At 41.5% G+C, this 20,639-nt stretch overlaps 3 protein-coding genes across 3 annotated transcripts; 2 read left to right on the top strand and 1 right to left on the bottom strand.

The window, feature by feature from the left end:
- Positions 1–4,757: 4,757 nt before the first annotated feature.
- Positions 4,758–7,142, bottom strand: her1 (hairy-related 1). The gene is made up of 4 exons (XM_041850192.1): positions 6,999–7,142; positions 6,783–6,878; positions 6,365–6,455; positions 4,758–5,955 (listed from the first exon to the last, which is right to left on the bottom strand). Exons 1-4 carry the CDS (start codon positions 7,023–7,025, stop codon positions 5,156–5,158), a joined length of 1,014 nt encoding a protein of 337 aa, XP_041706126.1. The 5' UTR covers positions 7,026–7,142; the 3' UTR covers positions 4,758–5,155.
- Positions 7,143–13,866: 6,724 nt separating this feature from the next.
- Positions 13,867–14,931, top strand: LOC121541323 (transcription factor HES-7.1-like). Its single transcript, XM_041850304.1, has 3 exons — positions 13,867–13,911; positions 14,209–14,304; positions 14,419–14,931. The coding sequence occupies exons 1-3, from the start codon at positions 13,867–13,869 to the stop codon at positions 14,929–14,931; spliced, it is 654 nt and encodes a 217-aa protein (XP_041706238.1).
- Positions 14,932–18,255: 3,324 nt separating this feature from the next.
- LOC121541322 (transcription factor HES-7.1-like) lies at positions 18,256–19,320 on the top strand. The gene is made up of 3 exons (XM_041850303.1): positions 18,256–18,300; positions 18,598–18,693; positions 18,808–19,320. The coding sequence occupies exons 1-3, from the start codon at positions 18,256–18,258 to the stop codon at positions 19,318–19,320; spliced, it is 654 nt and encodes a 217-aa protein (XP_041706237.1).
- Positions 19,321–20,639: the final 1,319 nt, after the last annotated feature.

Below are 20,639 nucleotides of genomic sequence, written 5' to 3'. Positions count from 1 at the left end.
TGTTATGGCTTTTCAACCTCTGCCATATGGTGGATTCAGAGCTATCTATCTAATATAACTCAAAGGGTTTTCTTTAATGGAAGCTTCTCTAATGTCAAACATGTAAAGTGTGGTGTACCGCAGGGCAGCTCTCTAGGCCCTCTACACTTTTCTATTTTTACCAATGACCTGCCACTGGCATTAAAACAAAGCATGTGTGTCTATGTATGCTGATGATTCAACCATATACACATCAGCAACCACAGCTAATGAAGTCACTGAAACCCTTAACAAAGAGTTGCAGTCTGTTTTGGAATGGGTGGCCAGTAATGAACTGGTCCTGAACATCTCTAAAACTAAGGGCATTGTATTTGGTACAAATCATTCCCTAAATTCTAGACCTCAGCTGAATCTGGTAATGAATGGTGTGGCTGTTGAACAAGTTGAGGAGACTAAATTACTTGGTGTTTCCTTAGATTGTAAACTGTCAAGGTCAAAACATATACAGTTGAAGTCGGAAGTTTACATACACCTTAGCCAAATACATTTAAACTCAGTTTTTCACAATTCCTGACATTTAATCCTAGTAAAAATTCCCGGTCTTAGGTCAGTTAGGATCACCACTTTATTTTAAGAATGTGAAATGTCAGAATAATAGTAGAGAGAATGATTTAATTAAGCTTTTATTTCTTTCATCACATTCCCAGTGGGTCAGAAGTTTACATACACTCAATTAGTATTTGGTAGCATTGCTGGTGTAACTGAGTCAGTTTTGTAGGCCTCCTTGCTCGCACACGCTTTTTCAGTTCTGCCCACACATTTCCTATAGGATTGAGGTCAGGGCTTTAGGATGGCCACTCCAATACCTTGCCTTTGTTGTCCTTAAGCCATTTTGCCACAACTTTGGAAGTATGCTTGGGGTCATTGTCCATTTGGAAGACCCATTTGTGACCAAGCTTTAACTTCCTGACTGATGTCTTGCGATGTTGCTTCAATATATCCACATAATTTTCCTTCCTCATGACGCCATCTATTTTGTGAAGTGCACCAGTCCCTCCTGCAGCAAAGCACCCCCACAGCATGACGCTGCCACCCCCGTGCTTCACGGTTGGGATGGTGTTCTTTGGCTTGCAAGTCCCCCCTTTTTCCTCCAAACATAACAATGGTCATTATGGCCAAACAGTTCTAGTTTTGTTTCATCAGACCAGAGGACATTTCTCCAAAAAAGTACGATCTTTGTCCCCATGTGCAGTTGCAAACCGTAGTCTGGCTTTTTTATGGCAGTTTTGGAGCAGTGGCTTCTTCCTTGCTGAGCGGCCTTTCAGGTTATGTCGATAAAGGACTCGTTTTACTGTGGATATAGATACATTTGTACCTGTTTCCTCCAGCATCTTCACAAGGTCCTTTGCTGTTGTTCTGGCATTGATTTGCACTTTTCGCACCAAAGTACGTTCATCTCTAGGAGACAGAACGCGTCTCCTTCCTGAGCGGTATGACGGCTGCGTGGTCCCATGGTGTTTATACTTGTGTACTATTGTTTGTACAGATTAACGTGGTACCTTCAGGCGTTTGGAAATTGTGGACGTCTACAATTTTTTTTTCTGAGGTCTTGGCTGATTTCTTTTGATTTTCCCATGATGTCAAGCAAAGATGCATTGAGTTTGAAGGTAGGCCTTGAAATACATCAACAGGTACACCTCCAATTGACTCAAATGATGTCAATTAGCCTATCAGAAGCTTCTAAAGCCATGACATTGTTTTCTGGAATTTTCCAAGCTGTTTAAAGGCACAGTCAACTTAGTTTATGTAAACGTCTGACCCACTGGCATTGTGATATAGTGAATTATAAGTGAAATAATCTGTCTGTAAACAATTGTTGGAAAAATTACTTGTATCATGCACAAAGTACATGTCCTAACCGACTTGCCAAAACTATAGTTTGTTAACAAGAAATTTGTGGAGTGGTTGAAAAACGAGTTTTAATGACTCCAACCTAAGTGTACAGTGAGGGAAAAAAGTATTTGATCCCCTGCTGATTTTGTACGTTTGTCCACTGACAAAGACATTATCAGTCTATAATTTTAATGGTAGGTTTATTTGAACAGTGAGAGGCAGAATAACAACAACAAAATCCAGAAAAACACATGTCAAAAATGTTATAAATGGATTTGCATTTTGATGAGGGAAATAAGTATTTGACCCCTCTGCAAAACATGATTTATTACTTGGTGGCAAAACCCTTGTTGGCAATCACAGAGGTCAGACGTTTCTTGTAGTTGGCCACCAGGTTTGCACACATCTCAGGAGGGATTTTGTTCCACTCCTCTTTGCAGATCTCCAAGTCATTAAGGTTTTGAGGCTGATGTTTGGCAACTCGAACCTTCATCTCCCTCCACAGATTTTCTATGGGATTAAGGTCTGGAGACTGGCTAGGCCACTCCAGGACCTTAATGTGCTTCTTCTTGAGCCACTCCTTTGTTGCCTTGGCCATGTGTTTTGGGTCATTGTCATGCTGGAATACCCATCCACGACCCATTTTCAATGCCCTGGCTGAGGAAAGGACGTTCTCACCCAAGATTTGACAGTACATGGCCCCGTCTATCGTCCCTTTGATGCGGTGAAGTTGTCCTGTCCCCTTAGCAGAAAAACACCCCTAAAGCATAATGTTTCCACCTCCATGTTTGACGGTGGGGATGTGCTCTTGGGGTCATAGGCAGCATTCCTCCTCCTCCAAACAAGGCGAGTTGAGTTGATGCCAAAGAGCTCGATTTTGGTCTCATCTGACCACAACACTTTCACCCAGTTCTCCTCTGAATCATTCAGATGTTCATTGGCAAACTTCAGACAGCCCTGTATATGTGCTTTATTGAGCAGGGGGACCTTGTGGGCGCTGCAGGATTTCAGTCCTTCACGGCGTAGTGTGTTACCAACTGTTTTCTTGGTGACTATGGTCCCAGCTGCCTTGAGAACATTGACAAGATCCTCCCGTGTAGTTCTGGGCTGATTCCTCACCGTTCTCATGATCATTGCAACTCCACAAGGTGTGATCTTGCATGGAGCCCCAGGCTGAGGGAGATTGACAGTTATTTTGTGTTTCTTCCATTTGCGAATAATCGCACCAACTGTTGTCACCTTCTCACCAAGCTGCTTGGCGATGGTCTTGTAGCCTATTCCAGCCTTGTGTAGGTCTACAATCTTGTCCCTGACATCCTTGGAGAGCTCTTTGGTTTTGGCCATGGTGGAGATTTTGGACTCTGATTGATTGATTGCTTCTGTGGACAGGTGTCTTTTATACCGGTAACAAGCTGAGATTAGGAGCACTCCCTTTAAGAGTGTGCTCCTAATCTCAGCTCGTTACCTGTATAAAAGACACCTGGGAGCCAGAAATCTTTCTGATTGAGAGGGGGGTCAAATACTTATTTCCCTCATTAAAATGCAAATCAATTTATAACATTTTTGACATGCGTTCTGGATTTTTGTTGTTGTTATTCTGTCTCTCACTGTTCAAATAAACCTACCATTAAAAATATAGACTGATCATTTCTTTGTCAGTGGGCAAACGTACAAAATCAGCAGGGGATCAAATACCTTTTTCCCTCACTGTATGTAAACGTCCGACTTCAACTGTAGATTCAGTGGTTGTAAAGATGGGGAGTGGTATGTCCGTAATAAAGAGATGCTCTGCTTTTTTGACGCAACACTCCACAAAGGAAGTCCTGCAGGCTCTAGTTTTATCTTATCTTGATTAAACTTCCAGTCATATGGTCAAGTGCTGCAAGGAAATACTTAGTTAAGCTGCAGCTGGTCCAGAACAGAATGGCACGTCTTGCTCTTCATTGTAATCAGAGGGCTAATATTAATACTATGCATGCCAGTCTCTCTTGGCTAAGAGTTGAGGAGAGACTGACTGCGTCACTTCTTGTTTTTATATTGAACATTAATGTGTTGGAAATTCCAAATTGTTTGCATAGTCAACTTAAACACAGCACTGACACACACACTTACCCCACCAGACATGCCACCAGGGTTTTTTTCACAATCCCCAGGTCCAGAACAAATTCAAGTAAACGTACAGTATTATACAGAGCCATGAGTGCATGGAACTCCCTTCCATCTTATATAGTGCAAGTGAACAGCAAACCTGGTTTCAAAAAACAAATAAAGCAAGTCCTCACGGCACAACGCCTCTCCCCCATGTGACCTACTTGTTGTGTGTATGTACTGACATGTATGTGTGACTGATAGATGCACACACACTACATGTTAATGTTTTTAAGTGTTGATTCATAATATTGGCTCCATGCCCGCTGGTTTGGGATTTATTTTAAAGTTTGTTTTTAGCTGGACTGACATCCAAAATCAATAGGCATATACTATCCAGGGTTATTCATGTTCATTGGAGACATAAACAATACATTATGGGCTTTGGATGCCAACTACAATAATCTTAAACCATGACAAATATCTCAATCATACTTATAGCCTAACTAGCAGTTATAACTGGCACTTAAACCATAATAGTGTTATCGTCATGATTTTGATAAATAGGGCAATACAGTGATTACATTTATAATGCATTAATTCTATACATTTCGCTTTTTTTTAAAATCCGTTTTATTCTATCAGTTTAAATGTTATACTGAGTAGGTTACATTAGCACTGACAGGCAGTGAGACAAGTTGGAAATGAAGCGAGTTAACAAAATAAGAATGAGTTTATTTACAAGACTTTGTACATGATAAAATATAAATAAATCTACAATGCTTTACATGATTTATAATTTAGGAAAGAACCGGAGACAGGGAATAACTGTATAGGAATGTAAAAGAAGAAATCCATTGTCCAAGACAAGAAAACAAAGAGAAACTCCAGGCATTCTACAAAGTAAGCTCTGAAGAAAATGTTATATAACAGAGAATTCTTCAGTCTGTTAAACAGGCCTTTTAAAGTGACAGTGACAGGTTTTCAGAAAACGTATGATTGTCCTTGACCTCCACATCTTTCTCTCTTAGCTGGCCCTCAACACACGCTTCTTGATAGGAAAGATGAATGTTGTCCTGAATGTGTGCCATGATGATCTGGGTGGCTAGGTTTCCGTAAAGATGCTCTCAGAACACATATTGTGGACACCTGTATGTGTCCTGTGTGGATTTCAATCACCCTTCTCCTCCGCATATCAGGACCAGGGCCTCCATACTACCTGGGGCTGGATCTGAAATAGTGACCGCCTCAGAGTCCTTGTTGGGCCGACGGGCACAGGGCCAGAGAGATGTAGAGGGGTGGGGGGACTGGACACCAGGGAAGGATGGGCTGGTACCAGAGGCACCACGGGCGGAGATGTAGTTTGAGAGAAGGATGACAAGGAATCTGATGGACGTTGAGAGGGAGAAGGAGGGAAGGGGAAGTGGCAGGGCATGGAGAGGTATGGAGGGGTAGTGGTGAAAGGTGGCGAGGAGTTTGAGTAACAGGGGGAGGGTGGGGGTGAGAGGGAGTAAGGGGGAGATGGGTATGGGTGTGAGAGGTGTTGGGTAGGGTGGGGGTGGTGGAGCACAAAGGTGTTGGGATAGATGGGAAGAGAGGTGTTGATATATGGAAAAGTGGCTTCCCTGCTGGCTCGTTGATGCCCCATCACTGTGCTGTCCTTCCTGTTTTGCACTCTGCCCAGGAAGCATGATCCTTCTGCTGCAGGGCCCCAGGGCTGGAGGTCCAGGGGGAAGGTCTGGCTCTGCACCCTCCCCAGAGGGCAGGCGCTGTGGGTATCCAGGTGATCCCTTAGTCCCTGGACAAAGCTCTCTCTCTGGGAGGGGTCCACGCTGTCGATGTAGTTGCCCAGGCGGGATATGCACTCTGTGAAACCTGCACTGTAGACAGGGTTGGGTGGGGGCTGTGTTTGCTTGTGTATGGGGCCTGTCCTTTGGGAACTCACAGCACTAGTCACTGGAGCAGAGGACTCTTTCATGGAATTTTCTGAGAAGGCTAGTGTTGGTCAATAGTGTGAGCCAGACAGTATAGGGAGTAAATTAGAAAGAAAAGAGAGGACAGAAAGAGAAGAATCCAGAGATGAAGATGAGCGTGTGATAAAAGATCATGATAGGATGATGAATATGGAGAGAATTCAAAAGTGGACAGCAAGAGGACAGTATGGAGAAGCAGGATGGGAATCAGTGGGAGAATAGTCAAAACAATTTGCAAAAGCCAATGGTGTGTGTGTGTAGGTGAGATATAGGGGGGTTTTGGGGCAAGATAAAACAATTATTAGCACTCACATTAACCATGTTCTATCTATATCAGCAGTTTGGGGGCGGATTTCACTTCCCATTTCTGAAATAAATTAAATGACAAACCCACACTGGAAAACAATAAAACATTTTGGATTGATAGATACCTTTGCTGTCGTTCCCATTTGTTTTTCTTCGTATGTAATCGACGGTCAACTCTAAAATTTCAGCTTTTTCTAACTTTGGATTTTTCAGCCGCTGTGAGAGAGAAAGAATAATCCTACTGAACAAGGCATTATGCACAGCCATTGCGCACAATATGTGCGTGTTGTTTTATGGGCTGTTTGAAACGTCATTAATAAGTTATTATTATCGGTGCCCTGCTGTTTATTATATCCCTCTCCCACTGGGCATACACTGGTTGAATCAACGTTGTTTCCACGTAATTTCAATCAAATTACGTTGAACCAACGTGGAATAGATGTTGAATTGACGTCTGTGCCCAGTGGGCTCATTCATACAAGAGGGACACACAAGGAGCTGATTTCAGACGCAACTAGAAAAGCTGTGGCCAACTCAACTCACCATGTCAGAAGTGTTGCTTAGCAGAATAGTCCTTAGCTCATCCAAGCGTTGATTTATCCTATCTCGCCTCTTCTTTTCAATCACCGGTTTTAGAACCTAGAAAATAATAATAATGATCAGTAATTTAACCAAAACAAATCCAAAACCAATTCACGGTCACCTAAATATATAGATGAACTATTTGAAAGATACATTTTACGCAGGATCTGAACGTACCCTCTTTAAGGCTTTACGATTATCCATGTTTGATCCTTCCAACTTTACTCGATGAAGAAAAGTAGGCCTATATGAATAAAGACGACTTTTCAAAAAAATAAAACGATAAATGCATCTAATCCGGTCAAGTCAGCTGAAAATAAAGTCTCCACACTCGCTCGGGACTGGTTCATTATCAGGTGAACCCGCAGGCTATTTATAAGGTCAAGCAGACCGATTGTCATTGGTTGAAAGGTGACAATGACGTTCACGACCGTATGTTAACTGTACTTATGCCTTCTTGATACTCACAAAATTGATTATATGTTGAAAGATATGGAGAAAATAAATCTATTAGACATATAATTAATACATTAGCTCTTTTCTGCTGCTGCAATCTAGCTTCATTTCAGTAAATAAATATATATATATATATATATATATATATTAGACCATAGACCATTCCAAGGACGCACATTTATTTACTGAAATGAAGCTAGATTGCAGCAGCAGAAAAGAAAACAGCTAATGTATTAATTATATGGCTAATAGATTTATTTTCTCCATATATATATATATATATATATAATAATACAGCATAAACATTTAGAATGGGAGTAGAGTCCATATAGCCCATATCTTCATCCTAACTTGTAGCTAGAGTAGGCTGTGTGATTCGGTGCATTATTATTGGTGGTCCTCTGTAGCTCAGCTGGTAGAGCACGGCGCTTGTAACGCCGGGTTCGATCCCCGGGACCACCCATACACAAAAATGTATGCACGCACGACTGTAAGTCGCTTTGGATAAAAGCGTCTGCTAAATGGCATATTATTATTTATGGTTATTTGTAATTTTATTTTATTTACAAAAATGTATATAAGGTGACCCCCCTATAAGACGCAACCATATGCTATACAGTATTATGTTATGACTTGTAAATGCCAGGATTACACTTCTTTGACCTTAATTTGGCATTGACAATAATGCGTTTATGCCATTATTGGCGCAATTGACTAGTAAAGCAGTGATCGTTTTATGTAAATATAGGGCCAATTTGGTACAAACTGTGTCTATAGCTGGAATACTATATTGAGTTGGTGGGAGTGTCTTCACACTCAATGCATCATAGAGGGTATTTTGACTATCCATAGCAGTATAGCATAACTTCATATGTATGTGCCAAATTGTCCTTTTAGACAAGTGTGCCCTGGGAACGTTGGTTTTCTCATGGGAACAGAGAAATACTGTCGCTGAAAAAGTGTCAGAATGAACACAATCACACCAACTCGAACACACTCGCCTTTATGATGTATACATTCCATGTAAGTGCCAATTTAAGCATGACAACAGTTGCACCTTGTGTGAGCATGCCATACTAACCATCTGCTGCAGGCGAGGTTGCGCTATTAATCAACATCAAATACACAAATGAGCTGTGGGAAATTTGACATGCACGCGAATTGAGAATAGCACTTCCATCTATGGTTACGGTCCTGCGTAAAAATAGGCCCTTGCAGCTTTTAAGCTACACATGCATGGGGAGAGAGAGAGAGAGAGAGAGAGAGAGAGAGAGAGAGAGAGAGAGAGAGAGAGAGAGAGAGAGAGAGAGAGAGAGAGAGAGAGAGAGAGAGAGAGAGAGAGAGAGAGAGAGAGAGAGAGAGAGAGAGAGAGTGAATGACCGCGCGTAACAGCAGTGAATGGACAAATGCACAAGTGGGAAGTCTGGACAGAGGTGCAAATTTGACACGGGCATACCCTGGGAGAATGCTATAAACACAAGTGACTCCTTCAGGCCTAAAAAAAATACAACATGTGGTTCAATGTTCAATGAGATACATTCTAAGGTGAGTTGACCAAATACATTTTGCTGTTCTAAAGTGACAGACTGGGAAAATGACCCTCAGCCCTTTCCCTTGGGAAAAACGATAGGATTTACACATTTGTAAATCGGAAGGTAGCTTAGTGTTTAAGAGCGTTGTGCCAGTAACCGAAAGGTCGCTGGTTCTAATCCCCGAGCCGACTAGATGAAAAATCTGTCGATGTGCCCTTGAGCAAGGCACTTAACCCTAATTGCTCATGTAAGTCGCTCTGGATAAGAGCGTCTGCTAAATGACTAAAATGTAAATGTTAGAATGGTGTCGCCACTGACTTGAGGTGCGATGGTCCCCACAGCACACACTGTCCTCTTAAATGTAGGCTAAACATAACGTTAGAATATTATTACATACAAAATGTAGCCTATCACAAAGTTACATATTAAGTCAATATTCATCCTGTCTGAATTGGTCAAAATCGAAAAGCGTAAGCTATTGAATATGAGCGTATTTGGAATGCGTAATACCATTTGGGGCTGTGCTGCGTGTGCCGTGGAGACTGATGGTCGACTCTCGCCAAACATCTCACTTCTCAACTGTCACCAACACCTCTCCGGTACGCATGCCATTTGTCTTTCACACACACGTGCCAGGGTTGGTGTGTTTATGACAGCGCGTGCCTCAGCTCCATGCGGTAGCTTTGATCCTGAAGTTATTAGCTACAGCGCAAGAGCGCAGTGCGAACACTTGAGATACCAATCGCGATCCCTCAACAAGATCTTATAGCACAAAAATAGATTTATGTGAACAATTGCAATACTCGTTTTTCCCAATATAATAGGTAAACTCTTGAAATTGGATGAATGAATATTTGTTTGGTTTTTAGTTCCAGATTGTCAAGCATGTCACACGCGTTCACTCCATGTTTTGCGCATTTAAGTGATTGGTCACCATGGAATTCCAACAACACTTCCTGTGGTGGTTCAATGCATTCAATTGCTATGTTAGGCCTGTACTTTAGAACATTGACCAAATTCACATTGCCGTTCGCAGATGTGACAGTCTGGGAAAATGTAACTTAACCCTTTCCCTTGGGAAAGTTTTAGGATTGACACATGCATGTATTGTTTATTACCTGTTAGAATTTGTACATCATTTAGCGATGACGTGTCGCCACTGGAAGTGCGATGGTTCCCACAGCACACGCTACCCTTTAAATGTAAATGAAGGTGAAATATAATTACATCTGAATACAATTATTTACCACATTCACTCCACTACGTATTTATTTGGACAGTGAAGCTAAAACTTTTAATTTGGCTCTATACTCCAGATTTGGGATTTTAGATCAAATATTTCATGAGATAACATTACAGAATGTCATTTTCATACCTGTCTTACCATTTAGAAATTAAATCAACTCATCCCTCCATTTGAAGGTGTCATAAATATTTTGACAAATTCATTTATGTTTATTAATATAGGCTATGTGTATTAAAGTAGTCAAAAGTTTAGTATTTGGTCCATATTCCTAGCACGCAATGACTATGTGATGAGTGTGATTAGAAGGAGTCAGGCGCAGGAGGGTAAATCACCGAATACAGAGTTTATTCCGTCGTACACAGTTGCGCTGGATAGCGACAACAAAATACAGGCACACGGGGAACAATCTACCCCGGCAATACAAGGTACGGGTAGCTCCAACAAAATACAGGCACAGGGGAATAATCTACCCCGGCAATACAAGGTATGAGTAGGTCCACCGCGCTCCACTCAACTCACATAAAACAATCACCCACAAGGACAAGGGGGCAGAGGGAACACTTATACATGGACTAATGAGGGGATATGAACCAGGTGTGTGTAATTGACAAGACAAGACAAATGGAATGATGATATATGGAGCGGCAGTGGCTAGTAAACCGGTGACGACGAACGCCGAAGCCTGCCCGAACAAGGAGGGGAGGCAGCTTCGGCGGAAGTCGTGACAGACTACGAAGCTTGTGACTCTACAAACTTGATGGATGTATTTGCAGTTTGTTTGGTTGTTTCAAATTATGTTGTGCCCAATAAATAAGAATATAATATGTTTCTGAACACTTCTACATTAATGTTGATTCTACCATGATTATGGATAATAATTAATCGTTAATAATCGTGAATAATAATGGTTAATAATGATGAGTGAGAAAGTTACAGAGGCACAAACATCATACCCCCAAGACATGCTAACCTTTCACCATCAGTGGCTTGTACAGAACATTTTTAAAGGGGTTGCCAAGGTGGGGCCTAGACCCCGTTTAGGGGGGCCATAACCTTTTCAAACTGAATCGATGCAAGGTGGATTTTTTCAATATAATTATGATGGTTCAACTCATCAAATGCTTCAGTTTAGATATGGTACATTTCCCTGTTCAAATAAATCATAAATCAATTGTTACAGTGTTTGTTACAGTGTTTGCTTTTAAGGTCAGGATTTTATATAAGTGTATTAGCATAAAGCAGTAAATTCACTTAAAAGTGCCATCCAGAGTGCGAATTATACTGTGACATTCGGGGGTTCTCTATTTATGTATGCATGCGCTCGCTCTACTGTCGCTTTATATGGGCTTTATAGTAAAGGCATGTCATTTAACTGTAAAAATGTATTACCTTCTAATGTGTCATGAACACAACCAGTCATGATGTTTTCATCTGATTGTCAAATAAATGACTTGCAAAATAAGTCCAGCATCCATTTGAATGGAAAAGGACATCTATTATAAACACGATAAGTGTAATGACATTCAGCCTACAAAGTGGCTTGTATTCATGGCTGCCAAGGGAAACCAGGCTTCCCCAAAAAACATATAAAAAAGAAACAAACTTATACAATTATTTATCGTTAATGTCTATCAGTGTTTCATAATTGTCCTTCAATTCGCAAGAGGCTGAATCTATTTCACCAGAGAAAGCATCCGAGCAAAGCAAACATCCCTCTGTCTTAATATCTGTAGCCCATTTATTTGTTGTTGTTGTGTTGTTGTGTCATTTAGCAGACGCTCTTATCCAGAGCGACTTACAGGAGCAATTAGGGTTAAGTGCCTTGCTCAAGGGCACACCGACAGATTTTTCACCTAGTTGGCTCAGGGATTAGAACCAGCGACCTTTCGGTTACTGGCACAACGCTCTTAACCACTAAGCTACCTGCCGCCCTATTTGATGCTGTCTGGCCCCCAAAAACATGATGGTATGACATGATTGATGCTGTCGGTGAGTGTCTTGGTCAAAATTATCTGTAGGCTATGTTCAGACGACCTATCAGATCTCAGAATTTCTGGGGGGGTCCTTGGGGTGGCCAATCAGATATCAGTGGGGCGTGACCACCATGTGACCCCTCCTGGAAACGTCACTGCTCACCATTATCAATTAAAAGGGAGTTTATATATATATATATATATATTTTTTTTTTTGGGGGGGGGGTGATATTCATGCCTCTGTAACTTTCTCACTCATCATTATTCATGATTCATTCATGATTATCCGTAGTCACGGTAGCATACATTCATGTAGAAGTGTTAAGAAACATATTATATTCTTATTTAAAATAAAAGTGACTCCAAAATGACACAATACATTATTTACCATTCATTGGGCACAACATAATCTGAAACACAACCCAAAAAAAAGCAAATGCATGCAACAAGTTTGTAGAGTCACAAGCTTGATGTAGTCATTGTGTGCTATAAAATATGGGACCAAATACTAAACTTTCGATGAAATGTAATACACTATAAGAGAATGTATAAAGTGCTTTCATTTCTAAACGGTTAAACAGATATGTATGAAAATACCCTCAAATAAAAGGTACCATTCTGTAGTCTCTACTGTCGCCTCATATTAAACATTTGACGTAAAATACAAAATGCTGGAGTATAGAGCCGCCAAAAAAGTTGTAGCTTCACTGTCCAAATAAGTACGTGGGGGAGTGTAGTGAAGTACATCTACGTATGTGAAGTCAACATCCTCAAAGTCAGAAAAGATCTTAGCGTAAAATGTTGTGCCAATTGGAATGGGTGATTTGTGGCTGCGCGTGTGCCTGTCTTTGTTTAAGAGACTGAGGTGTCACTTCATTCATTTGTAAATCCGTGTCACACTGGAGACTGGTCGACTCTCACCTACACCTCTTTTGTAATTACAATACGCGTGCCATTTGTTAGCGCTTTCTTACACCTGCCCACGGGTGTTACTACGGATGTGAATGCTTGTACGGAAGCGCCACGATGTCCTCATTGGTCCTCTTATACAAGTTGTTAAACGTGGGACAGCGTGGGAAAGCACGACAATGATCTGTGTCGAAATCATTTCAACCATTTACATTTAAGTCATTTAGCAGACGCTCTTATCCAGAGCGACTTACAGTTAGTGAATACATATATATATATATATATTTAAAAAATAAAAATTCATACTGGTCCCCCGTGGGAATCGAACCCACAACCCTGGCGTTGCAAACGCCATGCTCTATCAACTGAACTACATCCCTGCAGGCCATTCCCTCCCCTACCCTGGACAACGCTAGGCCAATTGTGCGCTGCCCATGAGTCTCCCGGTCGCGGCCGGCTGCGACAGAGCCTGGATTCGAACCAGGATCTCTAGTGGCACAGCTAGCACTGCGATGCAGCCAACTGCTCTCTTTACTTCACTGTGTTACATTGGCCATCAGCCCGTTTCAATAGGCTTACAGATTTTTACACCCCATTATGCTATATATCCTCCTTATGACTATGGTGACTTCTTCTACGAATTCACTTTGTATTCCATTTCTAACTTGTGAAGGCTACTCTACTGTATTTCAACAGTACAAGGCGCGTGCCGCGAAGCTTAGGGATTGGCCACCGATGGCGATGGGAGGAGTCCAAAGTCACCTCTCATTCCTATGGACTTAAAAGTTGTCCAGAGAAAGAAATGCCATATTGAGACTCATCTGCAGTGACATGGCACAGAGAAATACTACTGTTCTTCTTGATTATTTACATCTGGACATTCTCTGACCTCTGGATGTATACGCTTTTTAAGGACAACAGCAGCTGAGATGAAACCACTTGGGGGAACAGAGAACAAGAAAATTGACAGAAAGGTAAGATTTGAACCATTGAAATGATTATATTCATCAGTATATCTGTAATACATATTAGTCAATCAAAATCGATTTGGACTCAAACATGTAGGCCTATTTTGTTCTTAGCTTGTTGACTGAAATTGGAATAACAATGTGTTCCTAAAATGTACCTATGTAACTAGTCCTACCATGTAAATATATTTAGGTTTTAGGAGCCATTACTGTGGTATAAAGTGAGTGTTTTAGAAACACTGGTTTAGAATAGCCACTGGTCTAATCTCCCTGGTCTGATCTCCTTTCATCTTTCTCTTGTAGCTCCTCAAGCATCAGGTGGAGAGACGTCAGAGAGAGAGAATGAACCACAGTCTGGAGAGCCTGAGAACACTACTGCTGCAGGGACCACTACATCAGGTATGAAGTTCACCTCTAACTTGACTCTGCTCTAAATGCAGCTCATACAGGTGTCAGCTCCTCTGAGAAGTGTAGAATGACTGTGCATTAATCTGCCCTCTCTCTCTCCAACAGGGTGTGACTCAACGTAGAGTGGAGAAAGCTGAGATCCTGGAACACACTGTTCTCTTTCTCCAGAACACTGGTGATGGGGCCAGGAAGAAAGCTGAAGGTGGAGGACAGCAACATTCCTTCCAGGAAGGCTTCTCAGGCTGCCTGCAGAGAGCTGTACACTTCCTGGGGCACGAAGGGGAGGGGCTGCAGCTGGAGGCAGCACTGAACACTATTTTCTCTACCTGTCTGAACAGCCATGTTTGTATGAGCACCGAAGTCCCGGCTGAAGCCCATTCTTCTAATTCTCTGCCCAGCACAATGTGCCACCAGTCCTCACACCTGATGAAGATACAGGAGTCCCACTACAAACAACAGCTTTGTGAAGTCTACAGGAGACATCTGTCTCATGCTCACAGAGCTCCACTCCGACATGGAGATCCCAACCCTCCCCAGCAGCCCCACAGACACTCTGCCAAGGAAGCCCAATCCCAGAACCTCCCAGCCAGCCAGTCTGTGTGGAGGCCATGGCCCTGATCCAGCACAGGAGCCTGAATTGGGATATTGAACTGTAAAACAAATGTAATATCCTATGAACTGATAACCAGGATGCCACATCCTTTGCTGCTGAGGTTGCTATGGAGTTATTAATTTATGCAGTGTTGTGAACACTGGATTTAGGGAGTCCATAGATTTGCACTGATATGACAATATTGTACAGCAAAGCAAATATCAATTCTAAATATTGTACAATTACTCTATACTTTAGTATTACAACATGTACTATGTATAACTTGTAGTACTCTGATATCTTGTCTATTTTTGCACATTAATTTATTCTGGGACTTGTTCCTATGTTTTTCAAAGATATAGGCCTGTATGTTGAAATACAAATAAAACACATTCCTTTAAAAACATTGTCTCAATGGTATCTTATTTAGTAATGTGTAGAAGTATCAAATGTGTTTTTGGTTATGGTTGTCATCTGCTGATGTAATGGCACGTTCCAGCACGTTCCGATGCCAGTTAAAAGTATTGCAAAGTTATCATGGATTTGCATTTCATTGTTAACTGGCACTTGTGTGTTTGAGTCAAAGGTGTGCAGAGACCACACGCTTTGACAAATCAAATGTTATTTGTCACATACACGTGTTTAGCAGATGTTATTGCGGGTGTAGCGAAATTATTGTGCTTCTAGCTCCGACAGTGCAGTAATATCTAACAATTTCACAACATATACCCAATACACACAAATCTAGTAAGGAATGGAATTTAAGAATACATATATATATGGACAAGCAATGACAGAGCGGCATGGACTAAGATACTGTCGAATATTATAGAATAGAATACAGTATATACATATGAGATGAGTAGTGCAAGATATGTAAACATTATTAAAGTGACTAGTGTTCAATTTCTTAAAGTGGCCAGTGATTTCAATAGGCAGCAGCACCCTCTAATGTGCTAGTGATGGCTATTTAACAGTCTGATGGCCTTGAGATAGAAGTTGTTTTTCATTCTCTCTGTCCCAGCTTTGATGCACCTGTACTGACCTCGCCTTCTGGATGATAGCGGGGTGAACCTGCAGTGGCTTGGGTGGTTGATGTCCTCGATGATCTTTTTGGCCTTCCTGTAACATCGGGTGCTGTAGTTGTCTTGGAGGGCAGGTAGTTTGCCCCCGGTAATGCGTTTGGCAGACCGCACCACCCTCTGCAGAGCCCTGCGGTTGCGGGCGGTGCAGTTGCCGTACCAAGCGGTGATACAGCCCGACAGGATGCTCTCAATTGTGCATCTGTAAAAGTTTGTGAGGGTTTTAGGTGCCAAGCCAAATTTCTTCAGCCTTCTGAGGTTGAAAAAGCTCTGTTGCGCCTTCTTCACCACACTGTCTGCGTGGGTGGACACCTCAAGATGTTAGGTCGGGGACAAGAACATCAAAGTGCTCAGTGACAGCGACCTTCAATCACACCTGAAATTCTAAAGAACATTTTAAGGGCATTTTTATATCCTGAGAGGGTGCAGACTGCCGAAAACAAGGAGCTTTTCTTTACATTCTCACATATACACAAATTATGTCCTTGTTGTCTCCTTGGGGTATTGGAACGGATCATTCATTCACAGTAATTTGTTCAGAGGTTCATGGTACAATGTTATATTTTTCTTAACAGATTATTTTTTCTTTCATAGGCCTATGGCCTAGGCTTTATAACAAATTATTCCTAAACCAGCAGTGGGACAATCTTGGTTTAAGGAGCTTTTACATATATTGAACGATTTACTCTCAAATATCGAGACTAGCCTACAGTCTAAAAGCAACTTCCAACGTAATTAACATTCATTAATATTAGTAAGCCTATGCTAATAATATTTAACAAATGTGGTTCATCATCAGTACAACTACAATGTGTGCCTATTAAAAGTGGCAATCGAAAGTAATCTGAACAGATCCTATTAATTTAAGACAAATATTTATATCACCAAATTATTAGAAATGTTCTGTGATGGAACTTACATTTTTTGTCATTTAGCAGACGCTCTGGGGCGACTTACAGTAGTGAATGCATTCATTTTCATATTACTTGTCCCCCGTGGGAATGGAAACCACAATCCTGGTATTGCAATTGCCACGCTCTACCCACTGAGCCACACGGAACCACAATTACTTCCAAATATATTATTAAATCACATTACCCTCTTCAGACGTACCGTTTACAACATATGCTCAATATAGGCCCCATTTTTTATAACGATTAACCTGAAATAGTTCTATTGACATGCCAAGAAAATGAGGAGACCAAATTCATCCATGGTCCCTGATGTGATACACTGGGAAATTGTCCTGAGCATTTTCCCTTGGGAAAAGGAGTAGGATAGACAACAGTTTGTTCTTTATTACCTGTTAGAATTTGTACATAATTAGGCAAAAGCTGCCACCGACTGTCTGGTGGAGCATTCCCAGGTTATCAGTTCTCACGCGCACATATTGACATGTGAAATGCTACTTAACATAGGCTAATATTACAATATAATTAAATCTAAATAATATTATATATGTAATAGTCAATTGTATTAAAGCAATATTCATCCACTAACAAATCAGAAACGCGTGTTGGGTCTGTGAGTAAAATGCTGTGCCAATTGGAAAGCCAATACCTTTCGGCTGTGCGTGTGCCTGTCTGTGTTTGAGAGTCTGAGGTGTCACTTAACTCATTTGTAAATCCGTGTCACACTGGAGACTGTTCGACTCTCGCCTACACCTCTCTTGTAATAATTACAATACGCGTGCCATTTGTTAGCGCTTTCATACACATGCCCACGGGTGTTACTGCGGATGTAATGGCTTGTATCGAAGCACCATGAGGTCTTCTTTGATTTCCAAGTTGTTAATACTGGGTACAGCGTGAGAAAGCACGACAATGATCTGTGTCGAAATAATTTCAACCAACTGCTCTCTTCACTTTACTGGGTTACATTGGCCATCAGCCCGTTTCAATAGGCCTTCAGATTTTTCCACCCCATTATGCTATTTATCCTCCTTATGACTATGCTGACTTCTATGAATTCAATTTGTATTCCTTTTCTAACTTGTGAAGGCTACTCTACTGTATTTCAACAGTACAAAGCGCGTGCCGCAATGCTCAGGGATTGGCTACCGATAGCGATGGGAGGAGTCCAAAGTCACCGCTTATTCCTATGGACTTAAAAGTCGTCCAGGGAAAGAAATGCCATATTGAGACTCTTCTTCAGTGACATGGCACAGAGAAATACTACTGTTCTTCTTGATTATTTACATCTGGACATTCTTTGACCTCTGGATAAATACGCTTTTTAAGGACAACAGCAGCTTGTTGATTAGCAAAAATGAAACCACTTGGGGGAACAGAGAACAGGAAAATTGACAGAAAGGTAAGATTTGAACCTTTGAAGTGATTATATTAATCAGTATATATGTAATACATATTAGTCAATCAAAATCGATTTGGACTCAAACATGTAGGCCTATTTTGTTCTTAGCTTGTTGACTGAAATTGGAATAACAATGTGTTCATAAAATGTACCTATGCAACTAGTCCTACCATGTAAATATATTTAGGTTTTAGGAGCCCTTATTATAGTATAAAGTGAGTGTTTTAGACACACTGGTTTACCAGAGACACTGGTCTAATCTCCCTGTGATGATCTCCTTTCATCTTTCTATTGTAGCTTCTCAAGCCTCAGGTGGAGAGACGTCGGAGAGAGAGAATGAACCACAGTCTGGAGAGCCTGAGAACACTACTGCTGCAGGGACCACTACATCAGGTATGAAGTTCACCTCTAACTTGACTCTGCTCTAAATGCAGCTCATACAGGTGTCAGCTCCTCTGAGAAGTGTAGCATGACTGTGCATTAATCTGCCCTCTCTCTCTCCAACAGGGTGTGACTCAGCATAGAGTGGAGAAAGCTGAGATCCTGGAACACACTGTTCTCTTTCTCCAGAACACTGGTGATGGGGACAGGAAGAAAGCTGAAGGTGGAGAACAGCAACATTCCTTCCAGGAAGGCTTCTCAGGCTGCCTGCAGAGAGCTGTACACTTCCTGGGGCACGAAGGGGAGGGGCTGCAGCTGGAGGCAGCACTGAACACTACTTTCTCTACCTGTCTGAACAGCCATGTTTGTATGAGTACCGAAGTCCCGGCTAAAGCCCACTCTTCCAACTCTCTGCCCAGCACAATGTGCCACCAGTCCTCACACCTGATGAAGATACAGGAGTCCCACTACAGACAACAGCTTTGTGAAGTCTACAGGAGACATCTGTCTCATGCTCACAGAGCTCCACTCCGACATTGTGATCCCAACCCTCCCCAGCAGCCCCACAGACACTCTGCCAAAGAAGCCCAATCCCAGAACCTCCCAGCCAGCCAGTCTGTGTGGAGGCCTTGGCCCTGATCTGGCACAAGAGCCTGAATTGGGATATTGAACTGTAAAACAAATGTAATATCCTATGAACTGAAAACCAGGATGCCACATCCTTTGCTGCTGAGGTTGCTATGGAGTTACTAATTTATGCAGTGTTGTGAACACGGACTCAGGGTTTCCATAGATTTGCATTGATATGACAATGTTGTACTGCAAAGCAAATATCAGTTCTAAATATCATTCAATTACTCTATACTTTAGTATTACAACATGTACTATGTATAACTTGTAGTACTCTGATATCTTGTCTATTTTTGCACATTAATTTATTCTGGGACTTGTTCCTATGTTTTTCAAAGATATAGGCCAGTATGTTGAAATACAAATAAAACACATTCCTTTAAAAACATTGTCTCAATGGTATCTTATTCAGTAATGGGTTGTCATCTGCTTATGTAATGGCACGTTCCAGCACGTTCCGAATCCAGTTAAAAGTATTGCAAAGTTATCATGGATTTGCATTTCATTGATAGTTTGCACCTGTGTGTTTGAGTCAAAGGTGCAATTGCCATGCTCTATCAACTGAGCCAAACGCGACCACAACTTCTTCCAAAAAATATTATTAATTCACACTAACTTCATCAGACGAAGTACAGTTTACAGCATGTGACTCAATATAGGCCCCATTTTTTATAACAATTAACCTGAAATAGTTCTGTTGACATGCCAAGAAAATGAGGAGACCAAATTCATCCATGGTCCCTGATGTGATACACTGAGAAATTGTCCTGAGCATTTTCCCTTGGGAAAGGAGTAGGATAGACAACAGTTTGTTCTTTATTACCTGTTAGAATTTGTACATAATTAGGCAAAAGCTGCCACCGACTGTCTGGTGGAGCATTCCCAGGTTATCAGTTCTCACGCGCACATATTGACATGTGAAATGCTACTTAACATAGGCTAATATTATAATATAATTACATCTAAATAATATGATCTATGTAATAGTCAATTGTATTAAAGCAATATTCATCCACTAAGAAGTCAGAAACGCGTGTTGGGTCTCTGCGTAAAATGCAGTGCCAATTGGAATGCGCAATACCTTTCGGCTGTGCGTGTGCCTGTCTGTGTTTGAGAGTCTGAGGTGTCACTTAACTCATTTGTAAATCCGTGTCACACTGGAGACTGTTCGACTCTCGCCTACACCTCTCTTGTAATAATTACAATACGCGTGCCATTTGTTAGCGCTTTCATACACATGCCCACGGGTGTTACTGCGGATGTGATGGCTTGAACCGAAGCGCCATGAGGTCTTCTTTGATTTCCAAGTTGTTAAAACTCGGTACAGA

This window comes from Coregonus clupeaformis, chromosome 27, assembly GCF_020615455.1.
Source record: "Coregonus clupeaformis isolate EN_2021a chromosome 27, ASM2061545v1, whole genome shotgun sequence".
NCBI classification, from domain to species: domain Eukaryota; kingdom Metazoa; phylum Chordata; class Actinopteri; order Salmoniformes; family Salmonidae; genus Coregonus; species Coregonus clupeaformis.
Note: the sequence above shows the minus strand (reverse complement) of the source record. Positions and strands in the feature narration are given on the sequence as shown.